This window comes from Apteryx rowi, unplaced genomic scaffold, assembly GCF_003343035.1.
Source record: "Apteryx rowi isolate R43461 unplaced genomic scaffold, aptRow1 scaffold_19, whole genome shotgun sequence".
In the NCBI taxonomy this organism is placed as follows: Eukaryota; Metazoa; Chordata; class Aves; order Apterygiformes; family Apterygidae; genus Apteryx; species Apteryx rowi.
Genome location: NW_020448196.1, coordinates 2,054,265 through 2,074,934, shown reverse-complemented (window position 1 = coordinate 2,074,934; position 20,670 = coordinate 2,054,265). Strand labels below are relative to the sequence as shown.

At 51.4% G+C, this 20,670-nt stretch overlaps 1 protein-coding gene across 4 annotated transcripts in view; it reads right to left on the bottom strand.

The window, feature by feature from the left end:
* Positions 1 to 430: 430 nt before the first annotated feature.
* PLPP7 (phospholipid phosphatase 7 (inactive)) overlaps positions 431 to 20,670 on the bottom strand; it is a 34,771-nt gene continuing 14,531 nt past the window's right edge. Inside the window, exons 4-6 of one of the 4 annotated variants that reach the window (XM_026062229.1) lie at positions 18,985 to 19,156; positions 13,663 to 14,057; positions 431 to 1,258 (exon numbers count right to left, since the gene is read on the bottom strand). In XM_026062229.1, the coding sequence (XP_025918014.1) occupies positions 894 to 1,258; positions 13,663 to 14,057; positions 18,985 to 19,028 (804 nt within the window). In that variant the 5' untranslated portion in view covers positions 19,029 to 19,156 and the 3' untranslated portion in view covers positions 431 to 893. Of the gene's footprint in view, positions 1,259 to 13,662; positions 14,339 to 18,312; positions 18,691 to 18,984; positions 19,157 to 20,670 lie in introns of those variants that run through there. The other 3 variants (XM_026062228.1, XR_003252919.1, XR_003252920.1) reach the window with 3 other exon arrangements.

The window sequence follows — 20,670 nt, the reverse complement described above, 5'->3', positions numbered from 1 at the left end:
ATTGCCATGATTTGGCACAAAGTCTATTCAGTGACCCCTACTAGGATGAAAATGGGAACTTGCATTTGTCCTTCTACCAGACAAAAAAAACCCCACATGCACCCTCACAGAGCATGACTTTGAACATCTGATGAAAGGCCAACTTCAGCATGCCAACTAACAAAGTTCTAAGCATGTACCTAAATCCACCCCTCTAAAGCAAATAATTTAAGTGAACACATTCATCCCCTAAGGGCCAATAAGACTGCAACACATGCTTGAAGTTGAACATGAATCTAAAAGCTTTACTCAACTGGCCTTTGTCCCTTCTCTCAAGGGTCAATGCAGTTCTGGTCCCTGTAGGACCATCATCCAGCCTGCACTAAAATAGTGCAAGCACACGGACTTCCACCACTTCCATTGGAAAACTCCCCAAGAACCAAACAGGGCAGCAATTTTATGATTATTTATTATCTGTGAAATGCCAGCAGTGTCCTGACTCTATACAGGACATAAACTCTGGGCTTACAATAAGAAAAAGCACTGTGGCCAAAATCATTTAGCCTCAAAGAAATTAACAAATGTGTCCTCAGGAAGATCTCAGGTGCTGCCCACTGTGAGGACGTATCAAGGTGCAGATGTGAGCCACCCAAACAAGGCAGGCATGTAGCTCATTTCTCGCATCTGTAAAGCTTAATTTGGTTGCTGTACAAACACAGCTTGAGAACACGGCCAAAACACAGCTGTGGCCCTTGATTGCTAAAACCCAACCAGGCAGGGAAGCAACATTAAAAAAATGCCACTACTCATGGAATTTACAATTCTTTCCAACAGACAACAAGTAAAAAATACTGGGAGGGAGACCCTTAAAGTATCTGCTAGTTTCCAGTTGAAAGGCATCAAGTCCCCCGTGTTCACCAGATTGATATCAACATCTGACATGTGTTGGAAGACATCCATATCAACTCCACTAGCCTGAACTGTAAGTAGCCAAAAACAAAGCCAGACAGGACATCTGTGATGTGGTGCCGTCCGATCATGACACGGGAAAAGCCCACGCAGAGGGCCCAAAGGACCAGCAGGATCCGGAGGGGGATGGCCAAGACCAGGTGGTTGAGGAAGAACTTGGAGAGCATGGCAGCTCGGCTGGCGTGCCCCGCTGGAAAGGCGTAAGTGTCCATGGTCAGGTAGTCCAACAAGCCAGGGCTGACGTCATACGGGCCCTTCCGCTTGGCCAGCTTCTGCAAACCAGCCACAATCATGATGTCCAGCAGCAAGGCTACAAGGCAAGAGACAAAGAAGGGAAGGAGGTCAGAGACAGAAGCAGAGTAAAGGGCAGGTCTCAGGGCAGAACATAGGAAGGTTGTTGCCGTCTTTAACTAAAGCCTTGAGTTCAATTCTAGCCACGTGAGCATGGTTCGGTTGAACTCAGCCCCTGTCATCCTCAGATCAGCACGCAAATGTTAGTTAACCCTCATAAAATTAAGAAACAGTTGTCTGTGTTACTAACAGCACCTCGGTGTACAGAAGCAGAGGGAGGGTGACATCCTTCTAGATGTCCCACTATCTTTCCCTCTCCCTTTGCTGAAGCGATGAAGACCAACAAGGCAGTTTTCACTTTTGTTTCTAGTCACTTCTCGCTTCCTGTGGCCTTTTCCCCAGCTGCACTCTGCAAGTCCCCCCACGCAGCCTTCCTTCCCTGTGCAAACGTGGCTGTGGGCAGCAAAGCTCCCAGCCTGAGCAACCACAGACATGTGGCAGGAGAAGGAACAACCCTATCGCTGCAGGTTTCAATATCAAACAGCCTTTCTTCCTCAACTGCTTGTGGAATGAAACCCATCAGCGCTTGTCTTATCAGCCTCCTCTTCACCCCATCCCCCCACTGCCCCAGCCAACAGGTACTGTCAATTCTATTTCCTCGCATTGATTTTTTTACAAATCCCCTCATCTGCTTTTCCCCAGCCCTTCTAATTAGTTAGAGTGCTGATTTCAGCTCCTCTCCGGGAAGGCACTGCAGTGACAAGGAAATATATACTGTTGCGAGCACAGCCTGCTCCGTCTGCGGGAACGCTAGAGGCCAGCTGCCCGGTTCCCGGGCCCTGATAAAGACTTTGAGAGCTGACAAGGTTTCAGGAGGATGGATGGGAGCGCGGCTGGGGGGAAGAGAAATGAGACGGCACATCGCAGGCAGGCGCTCCTCCTGCCCGCCCGGGAGCTGGCTGCGAGGCAGAGGCGCTGGCGACACCTCGCAGGAGCGAGGAAGCAGGGAGCTGCGGCGGCAGCGCTCCTCACCCACCTCCCAGAGCGTGCCACCGCCGCGCAGGCAGCCCCTACGCACCAGCACGGAAAGGAGGTGATGCTTTTTCTGGCCAAACTCTCTCCTTAGAGAGGGCTATTTTTCTTTGCTACGTGCAGGGTTTCTTGCATAGGGAAGGTGGACAGCAGAGCCTGTGCTCTCACTCACGGCTCCCTGGACCTCCTGGCTACCAGGTCCAGGCCGAGCCACATCCTGAGCTCGCAGCACCACTGAGAAGCAGCAGGAAGGGCTGGACCCCAGCTCCTTGCTGGCAGCGGTGGCACAGAGAGCGGCGGGACTCCTGCCTAAACACAGCAACAAAACAGGAGGCTGACGTGAAGGAAGGCAGGAAGGAAGGTCTATAGGTAACGCCTGAAATGAGGTGGAGAGGTTCGAGGTGGCGGAGGGATGCAAGAACGCTCTTCAAGAAACAGGTCCAGCAGCACTAGCGCTGGGCTTGGGAGGACGAGGACAGCAGGTTCCTCTGCCCAGAGCGCCTCTGATGCGATAAGCAGATGGGAGAGAACTAGGGACGGGACTGCAGCCTGTTACGGGGCACCCTGATGCTCTTTGAGCAGACCAGTTCTCCGTGCATTTTAAGACTTGCTGATTGATGTTTTTTTTACCGATTGGGGCTGAGCAGGGGAAGAAAGGGAGGGAGGAATGTAAAAAACAGGCTGCAGAGTTCTGCACCAGCTGTTCAGTGCTGTTTCCTGCTAGAGAGCAAACGCCGCCAGCCCAGCTCGCAGCTGCGGAGGATCGCTGCTCGGGCTGGCTGGGCATCGCAGGGCCGTCTCGCCGCGGCCTGGCAGCGATGCAGGTCATGCCAGCGCTCCGCTCGCGTTCGTCTTCGTAAATCACCCCCCAGGSCAGCTCCTCACCCACGTCAAGGTGACCTCGGTGGTCCTGATTCAGCAAAGCACTTCAGGAGCTGATTTTCAGAGCTCATCTGCTCCATTGCCCGTTAGTCCTACCTTACCCTGGACAAGAGCTAGGCAAGACATGAAGCTCTAGGAAGCCATCTCCTACCCAGGAGCACAGACTCGCGCATTCGCTTCAGAGAAACGATACACCAGTGCTGCCAGGAGAAGACTCTGGCCCAGACTCCTCCTGCTGAAGTCAGCAGCTTACTGCCTTGCTGAGGAATCCAGGCCAGGGCTTGGGAACCAGGCTGGGCACCCTGAAGGATCCCCGGCGTCTCCCGTGGGATTCAGTACACCTGCTACAGACCATGACCATTCCCTACCAAATCTGTCCGTAGCTCAGTAACACAAACATTTTGTGTTTTAATGACGCAAAGTGTTCAGCATTATCCGTTGATATTTTGCACTTATAAGACTTTTTTTTGGTCAAAGGTGATGACAGGGCAACTTGAGGGATGCAGGCATGCGCACGCAGAGGTGTTCACAGCATGGCGAGCAAACTGAAGAGCAGTTTTAATAATCCTTTCATTCAGAAGATGAATAAAATGGATCTGCAGTACTGCTAGTTTTAATTTTTGTCAATGCACAGAGAGTAGAAAGCCTCATTTGTCCACATTTCAAGATCCAAAGGCACGACAGCGTTAAGACTGGGGGTTAATTTGCCGTTAAAAGAAAAAAAAAAAAAAAGATCCCCAGTTTGGTGCTTTTTCTGTCACTTCCCCTTGCACTTTCTGTTCCCTCCGTGAAGCAACTTATTTGTGAAACCGCTTCAGCTGCCTGCGCTGCTCCAACCACCGCCCCGAGGCGCGGGGGGTCCCACGCCGGCACCCAGCTCCGGGGAGCTCGTGCTGGCAGAGCCTTTGCAAGACACCGGAAAGCAAGGCTGCGCCCCTGCCCCGCACCCCGGCTGCTTGCCCGCGRGCACGCTGTGCCGGAGGGGATCGGCTCCCGGCACCGCTGCGCTTCTGACAGCGTCAGCAAACGCCCGTCCTGCAGAAACAGATACAAATGGTGCCGTCACTCAGCAGCCACAGCCCGCGTCCCAGTCCCTTGCAATTCCTTGACCTACATACCCGCTTGGACCTAGGCTGAACTGCTTTTTTTTTTCCACCCTCCGCTCTTTCGGCTCGATGCAAACAAAATCCTCCCTCCTCAGCGGGGCACGTTCGGGCAGAAAACACACCGCTACGGGGTTACCGGCTAGGGAAACGGTGGCATCCGGCACGCGTTAGCCACCTCGGCTACGAACCGCGGGCCCAACCGTTTGGGAACTGGAGGCTTCACCTTCGGTCTACCTGCCCCTAAAATGCAAAGACGAATGCAAAGTCTTCAGGCCGAGAGGACCGAAGGCTGGAGGAAACACAGCCCCAGGCGAGACCTCGGAAGGGAGCCTGCAACCCATTTACCACGCTGCCCCCCACGCTGCTTGAAATTTTAATTTCAAGCATTTGTGCCGTGCTCTTCCCCCAGATCCAGGTATCACTGGATAATTTTAAAACACAGCAAAGCCACCAAGGGAAGGGATTAGTTCTCTCCCATTGCTCCTTTCACATTTTTTTCTGAAAAAGATCCAGAATTTTCCCTCTGACCCAGCTATCAGGGGAAACGATCTTTCAGGTTTCTTGTGCAAAACCCTCCGATTGCAGGGACGATCTATTAACATCTAAAACTTCCTTAAAACATAAAACCAAAGAGCAAGTCTTGCCTGTCTGCGACAATTTTAGCATCAGAGATCACCTTGGTATTGTAAATAGCCAACATCTGGCATCAGATGCACAGCAAATGAGCTGAAAGCGAGCCCCCGGGCAGACATTTTATTTCTATTAATAAGAAAAGGAAAACAATTATCTGCTTTGCTCCTACCACCAAATGTTAGGAACCCATTAAAAGTTGAAAGGAGAGCGGAGAAGCAAGTCCTGTGCGGGCAGGGCACAAGGGCAAACTCGGAAGTATTGCTGCCTTAACCAAACCGAGCCGAAACCCAAACCTCTTGTAAGGGAAGTTCAAACCGTTGATGTCCCCTGTCACCCCGGTGCCCGAGGGGTGATGGCAGTTGCCGTCCCTTGCGGAGGGGGGTGTGAGGCTGGCCGAGGACGGGGGGCTGCATGGGGCGAGCACCCTCCGGGCTGGGGCTGGAGCCAGGCAGCATCTCCGGGCACCGAGGCRGATCCCAGCTGAGATGTTTATATAAACAAGTTATCAAAACTGCAGCTGAAAAATGCCCTGGGTGCAGGGCTGGCAGGGGGGAGAGGAGGGAATGAGGAAAAAAAGGGAGAAAGCCAAAAAAGCCTCTGGCCTCGTCTGTTCCCGCAGCCACGATTCACATGACTTCGCACTCATGGGACGGCGCGGACGAGCCAAGGCAGCTCTCCAGAGTCAGGGCCACGAGCCCAGGATCCGGAACAGGCACGAGCCSCCTCAAGCTCCCAGCGCCGCGGCTGGCCACGCGGGAGAGAGAGGAAACRGGGAACTTAACGGCCCAGAAACGAACCGAGAGCACAGCCAGCGAGCTCCAGAAGCAGCCACGYGTGAGAGCAGGGGTGTCTCTGGCCACCCATCCGCTGCCCAGCCCCAGGGACCATGTCAAAGCAGAGGCAACCTGGGCAACGACTCATTGCCTGCGTTTCAGCAGAAGCCTGCAGCCTGCCCCAGCCAGGGTCCCGCACTGCTGGAGGCTGCACAAACCCCGCTGAGAAGACATGTCCTACCACGACAGGCTATAACCGCTGCGGCCACGCATAGGGCTGAAGCTGACTTTGGAAGAACTTCGTTTTGGAGATTAGCCAGCCTCACGCAGCTCTGAACTTCTGACAAATGTCAAAGCTTCCAGGAAAGAGTTTCTTTTGCTCCACACAGCAATTATAACTAACAAATTAAAAAAAAAAAAAAATCCAAGCTTTTCAGCTGGAACTGTTTAGATTTTACTTACATGCCCCATCCTACAGCTTCTGAAAGGAACTTCCCAAATGTAACCTCTTGCAGACATTAGACATGAGCCATTTGTAGCTTTGATTAGTTCACATAAATGAAAGATGTGGGTTTCAAAAGCCTCTTCACCCTCTCTCCGGTGGYGCTGGTAGCAGCTGGAGGAGCTCCACTCCTCTGGAAGCGAATTCCTCTACTTCATTTTCTTCTCAAAATGTGGCAATATTAGGTGTAAGAACTGACAAAAGGCACAGATGGCACAACACATTTAAGAACCAATGAATCAGCCACTGCAGCRTTTTGGGGGGAGGTTATTTTTCGGCTGAACAAGCAGCAGAGAACGCTGGGCTTTGGGTGCAAAGGGTGCTGGGAGAAGTGGCCACGGAAAGGTGAAAACAGGGTGGCAATCAGCATCGTGCAATTAATTAAAAAAAAAACACAACAACTAAAAATAGATTTGCTCTATCCTAGATGATTAGAAACAGCCCTGAGTGCAAACACAGGCTGCCTGGAGTTCTCCCCTTGGAAATGCTGCGCCCTTGGGAACTGGGCGATTTGTATCTCCGAATCAATTACTTAGCATGGCTGCTTCCCAGATTGCCTGCCACGCAGGGGCTCGGCGCTCGCTGCGGACGAGACGCCAGCGAGAGGGCGAGCGCGGCGCCAGGGGCTCGCGCTGCAGGGGCGCGAGGCCTCGGTGGGGAACTCGCCTCTGGACAGCGCTTGTCGCAGCCCTGCTCATCCGCTTCCCTGTTCCTGCTGGCTAAAAGCCACCGCTGTGGACAGCGTGCTGGTGGGGAAAACGAGCTGATCAGCTCATGCCAAATCTCCCCAAACTGCTCCACTGGCCTTGAGAAGGGCTCCAAGGGCTCCCGCTCCCTGGCCAGGTAGAAAAGAGCAAGGGAAGATTAATGCTTTCTGCGTGGGTGCAAAGAAGAAGAAAACTGCCTTAGCCTGATTACCGACAACATCTCACAGCCCACAAACGCTGGGCTCCTCACTTGGACTCAGCCCTGCTTCGGCTTGTATTTACACCCCACTGCCTTCAATAAAGCATATGGGCAAAAAAGTTTGGGGCTGATTCTCTGATGCCCACAGGGTCTCCAACCATCACATCCTAAAGTGGTTCAAAGACCCTGATCAGTTAGGCCTCCCAGCATCCCTATACACATGGAAACAGAGGACCAGACCAGAATTGGGCTCCAAGCAGAAAAGCGGAGCTTAATTCCAAAGGAAGAAAGAAGAGAAAGCTCATATAATCCCCCCCTTCCCCATCCTCCCTCCCAGCATCTCCTGCACCAACCTGACCAAGCCTGGCCCAGACCAGGGTAGTGCCCGGCTCCCTCTGCCCCCTACTACTCCCAGCTACTCACCTCGCTGCCCAAGGCTCCTCCACTGCCCTTCTTCCCAACTACTGCTCTTGTCAAGGTGCATTAGAGGCAAACACACTCATCCATCTTGAAGGATTTCCCTTCGGGCCAGAGCCTTGCTCAGCTTCTCTGGCAGGGAGGGCTCTGCATCAGTGAAACAGCTATTGTCTCTTTTGAGCTCTGAACCAGGGGCAATGGGAAGCTGTTCCTGGAGTGACAGACATAAGTATGACTCATTTCCCTTGTTTATTCTCCTTCTTCCCATTTAACAACCCTCGCACTTCTTTTCTCTTTCAATCTGCATTCAGGCTCTGGAACATTTTGCCTGCTAGTTCTGCACAGGGGGTTGGTTTTAAGCTTATTGCAGTTTCCCAAAGGACAGCAAACTGTTTGATGGATGCAGGGCTCACACTGTCCTTAGCACCAACAGCCAGCCAGGACCTGATCTCCTAGACCCTTACCAGTACGAAGGGAGCTGATCTGATCAGTGGTCTGATAAAGACCCTATGCAGGTCGCTGGAAATATTCCCTGTGCCTGCTCCAGGAACAGTCGAATGGGTCCCAGCCTCTTACTGGCTGTCCTCTATGTGAAGGGACACTGCAGACCTGCAAGTCTGCCCTGCAGTGAACAGCATGCATTTGCTATAAGGAAAGCAGGCAAGGGAGGGAAGGGGGGCAGGGAAGCCCGGAGAGCTGGACTCCGCTTGCTGTTCAGCGATGCCCGAGCTCATCAGCCACGAGGAGATGAGGGGTGAGGATGGCACCCACCAAAGGACCAGGGGCTTTAACTGCAGTATCTGGACAGGACAACAAGAGGTATATTTGCAGCCTGATGCGATGAAGAGGAATATTCAATGCCAGGCTGGACCTGTGCCCTGCTGGATGCAGGGAGTGGGCCTCTGTGCTGTTCCCCCTGCTTAGCACCCACCATGGGTCAGTCATGTCGGGTGACTTCATTTAAATGTTTCCACCTGGCTGGGCAGATGTGCTGCAAACTTGCTGAGATTTCAGTGGTCAGTGCTGAGGCTGGAAGGGGAGCACGGATAGAGGCTCCACATGCCGAGTTTTGCAAAGAGAGGAGGGGGAGAGGTTCAGGAATGGTGTCTAAGCTGGGAACATTCATGCAGGCAGCCAGCTTCCGAACTGTCCTCTCCTTCCCTGCTGAAACATTATCTGCCCTGTTTAGCTCAGAAAATCTCCAGCCTCACAGTGGGAAAACAAAAGGGAAAAAATAGACACATCTGGCCCCAAACCATCTCTGGGGCTCTCAGCTTAGCAAGCTCTGCTGCATACGGACTGATCCATCTGCCAGTGCAACTCCCCATCCTCTCTGTTGGGTCTGGGCTGCTGAGCCCCGAGGCTCAACAGAATGAGCTTGTCTCTGCTGTCTGGGCATTTAATCTACTCAGTGACCTTTAAGAGCAATAGGCAATACTCTCTGAATTTTCACCACACAGGTGCCAAAGAAAAGTATCACAATACATGAAGCACCTCCATGCTATTGTTAGAGAAGAGGCAGTGGGGTCTTGTGGAACCTTGTGAAGGCCTTTCTCTCTCTCTTTCCTCCCCAACTCATCACTTCCCTGCTAATCTAGTCTTGCTTGGAGGCTGCCATGAGGAGATTGCGGAGTCCTGTCCCTACATATATGCATACGCATGTGTGTGCGTGTCAGTATAAAGTCACAGATCTGCAGAGAACTATGCCTCAGAATATTATGGCTTGCTTTCCCACCAGGCTAAAGCTGGGTCTGTATTCAGAGAAAAGGCTGGAGAGAGCAAAAACTGACCTCTTGCTCACCTTCAGGAGTGGAGAAGTGACCCTGGCCTCCCCTTCTCTCATGGCAAGCGACCCATCCGCAGCCTGCCACACAGCTCTCGATGACACATCTGCACCCCTCAGCACTGTTGTACTTGCTGGTGATAAATGCTTAGTGACAGCACCAAAGAACCAACCTACAAGTCAGAAACTGGATGCAGAGCCAGCTGGTAATGGATCAGGACTAGGACTTGCATCATCGAGACAATAGCTGGACACAATGGATACAGGCAGTGATCTGCAGCTCTGTGGTGCTCCAACCTCTTTCCAGCATGCAAAGAGAAAGCCGGTGCCTTTCTCTTCTAGTTTGAACACCCACAATTACCAACTTTCAGGATGCCATGACCAAGGCAGAACACTGTTAATGTCTAGTATTTCAAACCAAGCACAAACCGTACGCTTTATGTGCAAGCATTAACCAGGCAGATACTCTATCACAGCAAATTCAGGCAGCTGGACTGCAGCTAACTAAACAAACGCTCACTGCATCAGATGGCGATTTGGCTCGAGACACAATAGGTGGACTGCATCAAAACTCCCACTTTGGGAAAATCAACATATTCAATCCCCATCACAATAAGAAGGTGCCTGGATCTGGAAGGACCGTCGGTCTAACAAGATCAATCTGTTTAGCTTAACAAATAGAAGGTGAAGAGGTGATTTGATCACTATCCAAAATACTGAGAGGCAGAAGAGAGATTGGATAAAAGAGCTCTTCAGCTGAAGAGATAAAGGTATGGAGAGGCAATGGAAGGAATGGAAAATTCAAACAAAAAGCAAGGCAGTTGAGAGAATACCTACCACTGCAGTAATTTAGAAACAGTTCTGACAACATCCCTGTCACTTGAAATTTTATATCAGATTGGATGTTTGGGTCTTTTGCCTTAGCAAATTGAACAGGAATAAATTAAGGGATGTGCTACAGCTTGTATTTTGCTGTGGGTTAGATCAATGATCCAAATGTTCTTTGCTGGCTTTGCAGTCAATGAATCACTAAATTTGGATCCACATCCTCACCAGATGGATCAGAACCAGAACCCAAGACACTGCTTATCTCAAGATTTAATGGAGCTGCTCTCTGGAGCACCTCTGGTAATTTTATTGAAAGTTCCATAATATTTGTTTTTCCCCGAAAGCCCAATTGTGAGGTTCAAATGATTTTCTAAGCACCTCAGTTTTTATGAAATCCTTGTAATTGCAGAGAAAAGCTTGAATGTTCCTAAAAGTTCCAACACCAGAAGGCAAATAAAATGAACTTAAATTGAGGGTTTCTTGGGCTATGACTTTTTTTGATTTGGCACAGAGGAAGTAGCTTTTCTTCCTGACTTTTTAACAGCCAGGATTGGCAATACTGAGACAGTCTTCCTGAAAGCATTCTGGCAGAGGGATTTTTATAGTAGGCACAGATATCTGATTTCTTCCATCTTTTCAGTAATAGTCTGTGACCATGCTTCTCTGGCCATTTGGCATTTGCTGGAAAAGATTACGATGAGGAGAATCAATAAATTCCATCACAGATGACAAACATGGAGGGAAAACATTCCTTGGGGTTGCTAATCAACATCTACAGTTGGGATGGATGGAGCGTCCCAGGGAAAGAGGTCAGAACCCCTCACCGTAAGTGCCCCCATATCTTTTGGCAAAGATCTTACCAAGAGCTCCTCAAGAGCAAGTGCCCTCCCTCCATCTGCAGTGGTGCTCCTGCCAGGTTCCCAGTCCCATTTCAGCAGTCTCCTGTCTCCTTGCCTTGGAAAGCCTGACTGCAAATCCTAAACAAGTGCTCTGTGATGGGCTGGCTCCTTGCCCAGAGACTGCATCAGAAATTCTGCTTGATGTATCAAACTCTGAGCAAGTGGGGGGGAGGGAGAAAAGCCAAGGGAGGTGAAGAAGGGGTACAGCAGACAACCTCCCGTCCCTGCTTCCCTCTTCCCAAGAGACCAGGGAAACACCAGGGATGTTCCCTTCCCTTTGATCTACCCACAGACACAAGGGCTTTACACTACATTTTGCTGGATTTGAACCACAGGAAAACAACAGCAACAAGAGCGACCAAGGATGCCAGATGCAGCAGACTCACCAGTCATGTCATACTGTTCTCATTTACTCGGAGACCACATGTCTCATGAGATCTGTCTAGGTGCACCGACCCCACACTCGCAAGCCAGACTCTATTGATCATGAGCAGCACAGGCATTAGAGAAGTAGATACTTTGATATTAAGCATCAAACCAACCCCGCACATCCCAGCAGAGATCCTGTTCTGCGGGGCGACAGAAGACACTCTGAGGAAGCTCTGACAAGTGAGGCTCAGGGAACCTTGGGCAGTCCCACCAGTCAGTGCTGTCTACCTGGAGTGCAAAGTGGCTTCATTTTAGAGTCTGCCATATCTACTGAGCTGTCTAGTCACACTGTGAACTACTGAATTGTGAATTTAACCATTTTTTGGCAGGTGGGGAAAAGGGAGCAGTGCGTCTAGGCAAGGAACCAAAACTTCAGAAACTCCCAGAGGAGTCCCCAGGCAGCACATTTGAGCTAAGGAGACCTGGAGGTGCAGGTACTGCTCTTCCAAAGCACAGCAGCTAGCAGCTGCAGTGCTGAGTTTTCCCAATGACCACACGATATTCAAAGTTTCAATGCAACCTGGAGGTGGCTTTGCATTTGGACTGCCTCACACGGCAGCGGAAGAGTGAGAAAACCGTTTCTGTTTTTAAGCCAAAAGTGATATTCACTTTTTATAGGACCTCAAACGTTTTGCGGACAGAAAGACCAGTTTTTAGGCTCCTGAACTGTCAAAGGATCTCAGGGTCAAGAGACATCTGGAAACTGTGCTGGTTGGTGTTAGTTGCCTACTATTTCATCCTCATGCCCTTTAAAATGGAGCTTCTTCTCTCAGTGAGAGTTTGACCCAGAGCACTGAGGAGTCAGTGGAAGAACTCCTACTGACGTCAGAGGGCTCTGCATCATGCCAATGCTATTCTTGCTTATTCCCCGCTATGGCCTSTCTTCATTAGATGTCACAGCACGAGGACAGTCTCTTTCAAAGGCAGAGGGGAGAAAAGGCAGCTACAGCTGTGCTCTTAAAGCCAGTTCAGTGCAATCTTCACCTTCTCCAAAGGATAAACTTCTGAAAAAAACCCAACCTGGGACCATGTTGCAAAGTCCATATCCCATCACAGTCAGCCCCTGCATACAGGACATCCCTTTCCTGACGTTCCTATATGAAATAAAACATCTCTGTGTCCCCCATAAAAGGCTCACTGAGAAGCAAGGGCCTAAACCTAATGTTCTCAATTTCCCTGACCAACMAAAAGTTGGAACTCTGATTGCTGTTTTTTGGAGAGAGGGTGAAACATGAAGGCTGACCACAGCCAAGTGAACTAATAATTAGTCACAAAGCAAGATGTGATAACAAGGCCACATGCTAAGGGAAGAAGAGAGAGAAGAGCAAGGTCCTCAAGCATGCATGGTCAGGGGTGGAATGGGGCCTGGATCTAAGGCAAGTCGTGTCTAGAGCTCAGCCTGGTCACTAGTGGGACATCAATCCATACTGCCAGGATGAGCCCTGCTCAGCTGAGGAAGCAACTCCTTTAACATGTCCCAACCTCCAGAAACAAGAATACTGACCACCGCCAAAAAAAAAAAAAAAAAAAAGGACTAGCAGAAGAGCCAGAGAGATCAGATCCCGTCTTCAAGGCCTCTGGGTCAAATCAGCACAAGGAAATGGGGACAGCAGCAAGAAAGGTCCTCATGGGAAGAAGAAAGCAAGATCAAACAGCAGCAGGGAGGGAGACAGGACTCCATTATGCGGTTGCTGAGAAGAGGAGCCGGTGCCTGTTCAAGGAGGTGGAAAGGGGGTAGAATTTTTTTTTTTTTCAAGGATATCTTCAGGCCCTGGTTCACATTACAAACATAACCTCTGGATTCAAATCTTTCTGTTTTCCCCACCTGGCCAAGCCACCAAAGCAGATAACCCTATATTAAATAAAAGACATCACTGCTGATATCTGCCTACATGTCATAGACATCTTCTTGGTGTGACTGGACAACACTCTGCCCTGTGCAGGCCTGGGGAGGCCAGGGGCCTGCCCCTACTCAGCAGATGTGACCAGCAGCCAGAATTACTCCATCCCTCTTAGCTTTTTGCCACATCCATCACCCATGGTAGTCAGGACCAGCCTGAATCTGCCATGATGGCTAAGTGCAGCATTCGCCCAAAAGGTCAATCACCACAAAGTCCTGCTTCCTGACCACATCCCGTGGTTGGGAACAGTCAGAGGAGGAAGAGTCACAAGGCTGCTGTCCCTTGTGACTAGRGCTGGGCTTTCACTGCGGGGAAGGAGGTTTGTCACTCACCTAGCAGCAGGTTCATGAGGACCTCTTGGCCTGCCAGCGTGCTGCTCTTCACCAGGCAGATGAGTGTGCCTGCAATCCAGGGGATCCCGTGCCCTGTTATCCCCAGGAGGTTAATCATGGAGCGGGCACCACCCCAGGACGAGGCTTTGTTGGCACACACTCCTAGCCTCTTGGACATGCAGATATCGATGGCCAGCAGGGAGTTGAAGGCGATTCCCTTGAAGGAGGGGTTGAGCTGCATGCAGTCCTCTTCAGGCAGCTGCTGGGATTGCCTCCGCTCCTTGGGATTGCTGTTCTGGGCACCAGCTGCTCCGGCCTGGCCGCTCTGCTTTCTGCTGGAGCTCCTGCTCTCCTGGTTTCCTTTCATGGGCTGGTTCAGGGAGAGGAACTCAGCCCTGTTGAGGACATTGCTCCTGTCTCTTGCCCTGGACCGCACCTGGGATGCTGGCATTGCAGCCTCTCGCTAGATGGAACCTGCTTTTCAAATGCCAGGAAGGAGAGAAATCCCTCTTCTCCCTGCAGACAGCTTCCCCCTCTCCCACCCTCAAGAGTTATGAATTTGGGAAGCTACAAAGGTTCCCCTCTGGTGCAGTTGCCCCCAGCACAGTCTGCAGCTGTTAAATATAGAGTAAGGAATGCACATGGCTGTTTACTTCATGGGCCTAGCAAGCTTGGAAGGAAAATTAATGCCAGGCTTGGCAGCCACTCCAGTGCCAGGGAAAAAGGTTAAACAGCCAATAGATTGGAAGAAGAGGAGGGAAATTCTTTGTGCCAAAGGTTGGTTGCTTCTGGCCTGGTCTATTTAAATCTTCCAATTGCTTATTCCCCAGGGTTGCAAGGGAGACTGGGAAATGTAGTTTTTTTCCCACCATAAGTCATATTTTAATATGTGAGCATCAGAGCTGGAAGAGATCACGGTCCCCTACACCTCCCCATGACAGGCATTGCTCCTGTGGCAGGCTGTCCAGCCTGGCTTTAAAATCTCCAAGGACAGGCCTTCCTTGGGGGCTTCCTGCAAGGGGATCTATCCAGACAGGTTCCCTTGTGTTGTCTGTTCTGCATCATCTCATCCCCTCTCGGGGCACCCTAGACAACACTTTCCTCTCTGCAGTACACCTATCTTTCAGACATTAGCAGCCCCATCCTCACGCTCCCCTCCCACCCCTCGGGGGTACCTCCTGCAATGTCTTCCAGCGCTAACCCTGTATCAGGCCCAAGGAGAAGCAGCACCTGCCTTTTGATTAAAAGAGACACTGCTCTGCTAATGAATTCCCATCCCCCTGCCCCCGGCACTGAGCGTGGCCTAAATACTGCACGTGCTTCTGCCGTTTCAGCATCACAGATCCCACACTGAAAGCAGGTGACAGGCGGCGCCTTCGTCCCTGAACCGTGATGTGCTCAGCAACACCGGTACTGGCTGGCCACAGCGGAGTAGGCACCGTTGTAGCCCACGGGAAGGGGAGAAGGAAGGCTTCCTCTGGCATGGGCTGAACACTGCTGGCTTACGCCAGGGGCTGGGAAATCCTGCTGCAGAGGACGTGGAAGAACTGCAGTCCCTCTTGCCATTGCCTCCTGGTGGCCCTTGCACTCCATTGCTTCCTCTGTGCTTTGCGGCCCTCAGCCTCCCACCTGGGAGCTCAGCACGGCAGCTTGGAGAAACCCCTCTAACACAACTCTCACCTGCAAGCCAACAGTGCTGACAAGCCTCTGTGAAAACCTTCCTTCTGCGCTCCTCGCCCTGCCCGTCCCCAGTGGCGCCTGGGCCCTGGTTTTACAGGTCTGAGCGATCTAGTTACRCGGCCCTGAACCCATGGCTGCATGGATCTACACCTCAGACCTGCTGAGAGAGACCATTGGTCTCCACTGGCAGCTCCTCCTGCCTGAAGGACAACCTGCTGCAGCAAACACCTGAGCCAGATTCACCCCAGGCCCCAGGTGGTTCCAGGCTAATATCACTGAGTTACCTTCCCTGGGGCAACAGTCTGTCGCTGTTCCTCACCACCCACACCTTGGAGAAATGGGATTATTCCCCTCTCTGCAAATAGGCTGGAAATCCTACGTGGACAGAAAAGTGCAAAAGATTAATATTTTGCACCAAGGAACAGAACAGGCACATTTCTTGGTTCCGGTGATATTTACCTATACAAATGCTAAGTTATAAAAGTCAGTATTTGTACAGGTAGCATTAGGAATCAGGCGCCTACATATCTTTAAAAGTCTTGTCCAAAATGCACAGGAGAGCTTAAGTGCTAAATGAAAGGTGATTCTTGGCCTTCTATGATAATATTTCACTTTCTTTGCACTTTTTATCAAAAGTTCTCAAAATGCTCTAGATGAACTATGCATCCGGTCTGTGCCTGTCTTACAGACAAGCTGGTCCTGACAGGCTAGTCCAACACTTAGCCGAGCAAATCAGTGTTAGAAATACTAAGGAGCCTTGACTCTTAGGTTTTACTCATATTTTCCTTCCCTATGAATCAAAGGAAAATAATATGCATCAGCTTATTTATGAATCACATCCTCCAAGAGCCTACCACTATTATGTGATGATATCTTAGGTGGGGGAAGAGCAGGTCTTCCCCTCTCAGACATAATCCCATAATCTGCGACTTCTTTCAGCTCAGGCAGCAAATTACTGTTTGGGGTTGAGGCAGCCCAGGAGCATGTACGGACGCTGCTGCATCGCTGGCACGTATTGGCTCTCGTTTGATCACTGGCTAGGCAGCTGCATTCTTACACTATCGGAGAAGTCAGCACCCCCGTTGCTGCTTGCCTGCCGTTATCCCGTCCTGAGGTTCCAGTGCACGTGGAAAATCTCAGCCCCCATGACACCGGCAAGTGAGATAACCGGAGTCACTGCTTCAGCTTTACTAGAGCTGTCACTTCCCTGCTGGATGGCCTCACTATTTCCTCTGCCCGCTGCCTGGCCAGGGCTGCGCGGGGCTCCTTGCAGTTAAACATTTGTGGACAGAAGGTTAAAGCAATGGTAACCAAAAACCTGCAGAAACAGAAAGGCTTGTTGCTCCTGCTGCGCCGAGAGGCACTGAGCTATCACTGAGCATGTTCCTTCGGAGTTGTCACTGGGAAGAAATACCTTGAAAGCACGAGGAGCTAATTTAATCTGGTGCCTGTCATTTCTGCTGCCACCATTCCCAGGTACGGGGGAATTTCTCTGCCTTACACGCACAGTTTCTGCAGCCTCCACCCAGGAATCAGCCTTATGCACAATAACAAGTGATCAGTGGGGAAGGAGACGGAGAAGAAAGCACATTGCTAACATGCCCCTGTCAAGAGTGGAACAGGAAAGGGAAGCAATTTGGTCTCCCATTTGTGAGCAGCGAAAGCGAGGCCATCGCGCCGGGCTTCCTTGCGGGTTACCCTGCAGGCAGGCAGGCTGCAACCGCCAATCGCAAGCCGCAGAGGCCGAGCTCGAGGGAGAAACGTTCCCCATCCCTGCACCGTGGCCACGTCGGTCACAGGCGCGCGGAGCACAGTGCTGCTGCAGGCACGGGGGGAGAGCTGCAGCGAGCTTAGAGAAGACACACTGTGCTCGGAAACCAATAAAAAACCCACGGGTTTAAAAATATTACCGACAGACGTTCAGAAAGGCTCTTTGCTGGGGTGGGTGCTGGGCCGGGCTGGCACGCTGTGCAGCCGCCCGGGCCGGCGGGGCTATTTCGGGCCTGCAATCCGATCCACGCGGGGTTTATTTTAGCACCTTGGAGAACTCCCAGCCGGACAGATTCCGGCGCGCTCCACGCTCCGCGTCCGCTGGGGCCCGCACCGTCTCGCAGCCCCGCCAGCGGCGTCCCCCGCCTGTCCTGCCTGCCCCGAGCGCGCGGGGTGCTGCAGTCCCCTGGGCTTGGGGCCCGCGGGCTCCAGGCCAGAATTCCCTGCAGAGCTGCCGCGGTGCACGGCATCAGCTGCCCGCGGCAGCCCCGCGCCGGAGGTGCAGCCAGGCAGGGAGCAGCAGCAACGTCCCCTTTCCCCGCCGCTCGCYGACACCTTTGGCACGTCCCAGCCTCCAGCAGCGGCTAGCCCAGAAACAGCAGCAGCAGCAAACACTGGCAGCCAAAGTGCTTGCAAGCAAAGCCTTCGGTTTTCCTGGATGAGATTTTTCCAGGGGCAAAAAAGAATACTTGGGCAAAATAAGCTAGCATATTCTGCAATATTAATGGCAGATGGGCAGCAATGCTAGTCAGGCCCATTAGCATGGCTTATCACAGCCTTTGGTGGGTTATTTTTGTCTGTTATTGCTTACATGACGCAAGGGAAACCCTGCATTTCACTCAACATGGAAAATGGGTAGAAAGGGCATTAAGGCACAGCGTAYGGGCCATGCGGCCAGTGGGGAGCAACAGCAGGAATGGAGCCTGGTAAAGTTACTACGGTACATGGACAGCTACATCACCGGCAGAAGGGAATGCAACTCRCAGCATCAACAGATACTCCTCATTGCTACTTAGCACAGCTCGGCCCCAAAAGCCAGCCTCCAACAATTTCTTCAGAGCGCTCCACACTCTCGGGCACAGGACCCACCCTGCGCACAGCATAACGCAGCCCCTCGGGGGGTGGAATTTGCTGATTCCTTAATCATACACAACAGTGCCYTGGAGACAGGTAGGGCCAAAAAAACAAGAAAACTCCAGCTGAAGAGGAAAAGCTGATTTAATTAGAATAAGGTGATGCAATTTCCAAGTTGACCAGAACACCACGGAGAGCCAGGTTCAAGCAAGACCTGGCTGAAGTTTCAGTGAAACTGGGTTCTCATAGAGTGCTGTTTCACAAAATTCATAATGTTCTGAGAAACTGTGACAAGCTTGTTTGAAAAGCGTGAAAGAGTCTTGGAAATGTCAAAGTATTTCAGCACCTTCTGGAGGTTGCTGAAGCAACTGGATTTTTGATTTGTAGATGCTCATTTCTTTCTTTTTGGTACTGTGTTATAATAAGTTGCTTGTAACTTGAGTGCATTTGTAGTTTTTATATCTGTTGCAGGGCAAGTAACAATAATTGGGCCCTCATGGAGACCTTGTGAAGTTTAAAGCAGATAACATTTAGCCAATACTTTGAGAAACGTATAGAACAAAAATATAACAATATACTATGTTTCCCCCATCCCCTGCTGCCTGGTTTGCTCAGAAATCTCCCATCCAGAGACTACATCTCTGCCTAATTGGCTTAACTTGACAGTTACACAGGCTACAGGGGGATGGTTGCAAAACGTAGAAGGTTGCGTCCTCTCTTAGTCAAGCTGTAAGACCMTTGCTGCCAAGAGAACAGCATAGAGAGTTTAAAATCCAGCCGTGATGGCAGAGAACTTACCACCGTTCCTGCTCAACTGGGGGCTGCTCTCTGCTCCTTGTCATCCCTTCGTCCTGGAATCAGGGTGAAGTGCCCTAGAGCGCCATTCCTCGCTCCCAGCAACCTGCTGGCCAAGGAAATCTTCCCGGCGCTTTCTGCTCCCCATGCACCTGGGATTCCCAGCACTGATCCACTGCACAAGGCAAAGAGAGGAAGCAAAACTATCTCAACATCTCACCAGTGTGGAGGCTCTTCATGCTCCTGGCCACAGTAAGATGAGGAGGGAAGGAGGGGACAAAACTGCAAGACAGGAATGGGGAAAAACACAAAGTCCCAGACAGAAGGTAACTTGTGCTGGTAAGGCTGAGCAGTTGGGGGRGTGAGAACTCCCACACAGTGGGATCCTAGATCCAGCAGGATCAGCAAGGAGCAAATTTGCCTCCCCTTCTCCTGTGACAGTCGTGTATCAAGATCACCCAGTTCCTCCAGCCTTTCACATCTGCTGGAGCRCAGACAACCTGTGCACGGATGCTCTAAAATACCAAGCACTATGTGAACCAATCAAGTTTGCTATGAGGGTGGGGCAGGAAGAAATAAAAGATGCTTACTTAGCTCCGTACTGATCTACCACATTGCAAGTKGTACTGGCCAAACAGTGGTGCCCCAGTACTCCTACTTAGAAAAAAGCTAAGGTGGACATGCACACCCAGAGCTGTGCATAATGCTCAACGTACAGCAGCTATTACCAAAAATGTGATCACATGCAGCTCACATGGCGCAGAGCTCCCTTGAAAATCAGATCCTTGGCCAGCTGATGGCCAGCAGGGACAGCCAGTAACATTACTAGGAAACCTGTCTGTAATAGAAGTTTACAACTTTCCCACAGGCTATTACTGCCTCAGATGCTTCTCCATGTCTGTCTATTCCAGCTAGTCCTTAGTGCCTGTGCTGCTATGGAGAGCTTTACATTTCTAGTTGCTTGAATCACAGCCCACCCAGCCCGGGGCTAAAGGGTTTTGCAAGCAAGGAGAGCATCCCTTTACTGGATATACCAAYGAAGCTCCAGCCAGGAGAGAACAATCTTAATTTGCAAAACAAAGAGAAAACATTGCATTTAAGTGAAAAGAAAAACAAAACTGATTTTACTTCAAAAAAACTACATTACCCACAATTCATGGAAATGTGGGAGGAAATGCTGTTTTTTGCAAAGGAGGTTTAGCTCCAACAGCTGCAATTTAAAAGAGAAATACAGGGGGAGGGATGGGACTGAGAGAAGGAGGGAGGAAGGAGAGGCAGGGAGAGAGGGGGGGAGCGAGACCTGCTGCTAATCCTGCAATTGGCCTGGGCTGGGGGCAGGCGCGGCGGAGGAGCTGTCATGCGGGGATCCCTCCCGGCGCAGCCCGCCGGAGCGGCCGGGCTGCACGGCGACGCCCGGGGCCCCGCAGCGGCCGGGGGCGAGTTTCGGCAAAGTTTGACCCGGTTGCCTTTCTGATGCGGCGGCGGCGGCGGCCGGAGCAGGAGCCCCGCAGCCCGCGCCGCCCGCAGCCCTGACCCGCCGGCGAGGCTGAAACGCGGCGCCGTCGCTGTGTGCATGAATGTATTGCGAGAGAGGAAGCTTGCGGCAGCCGAGAGGCGGCGGGACCGAGCCTGCTTCTCTCACCTCCCCGGGCATATAGCAAAGAAGAGAAGGAAGAAAAAAAAAAGAAA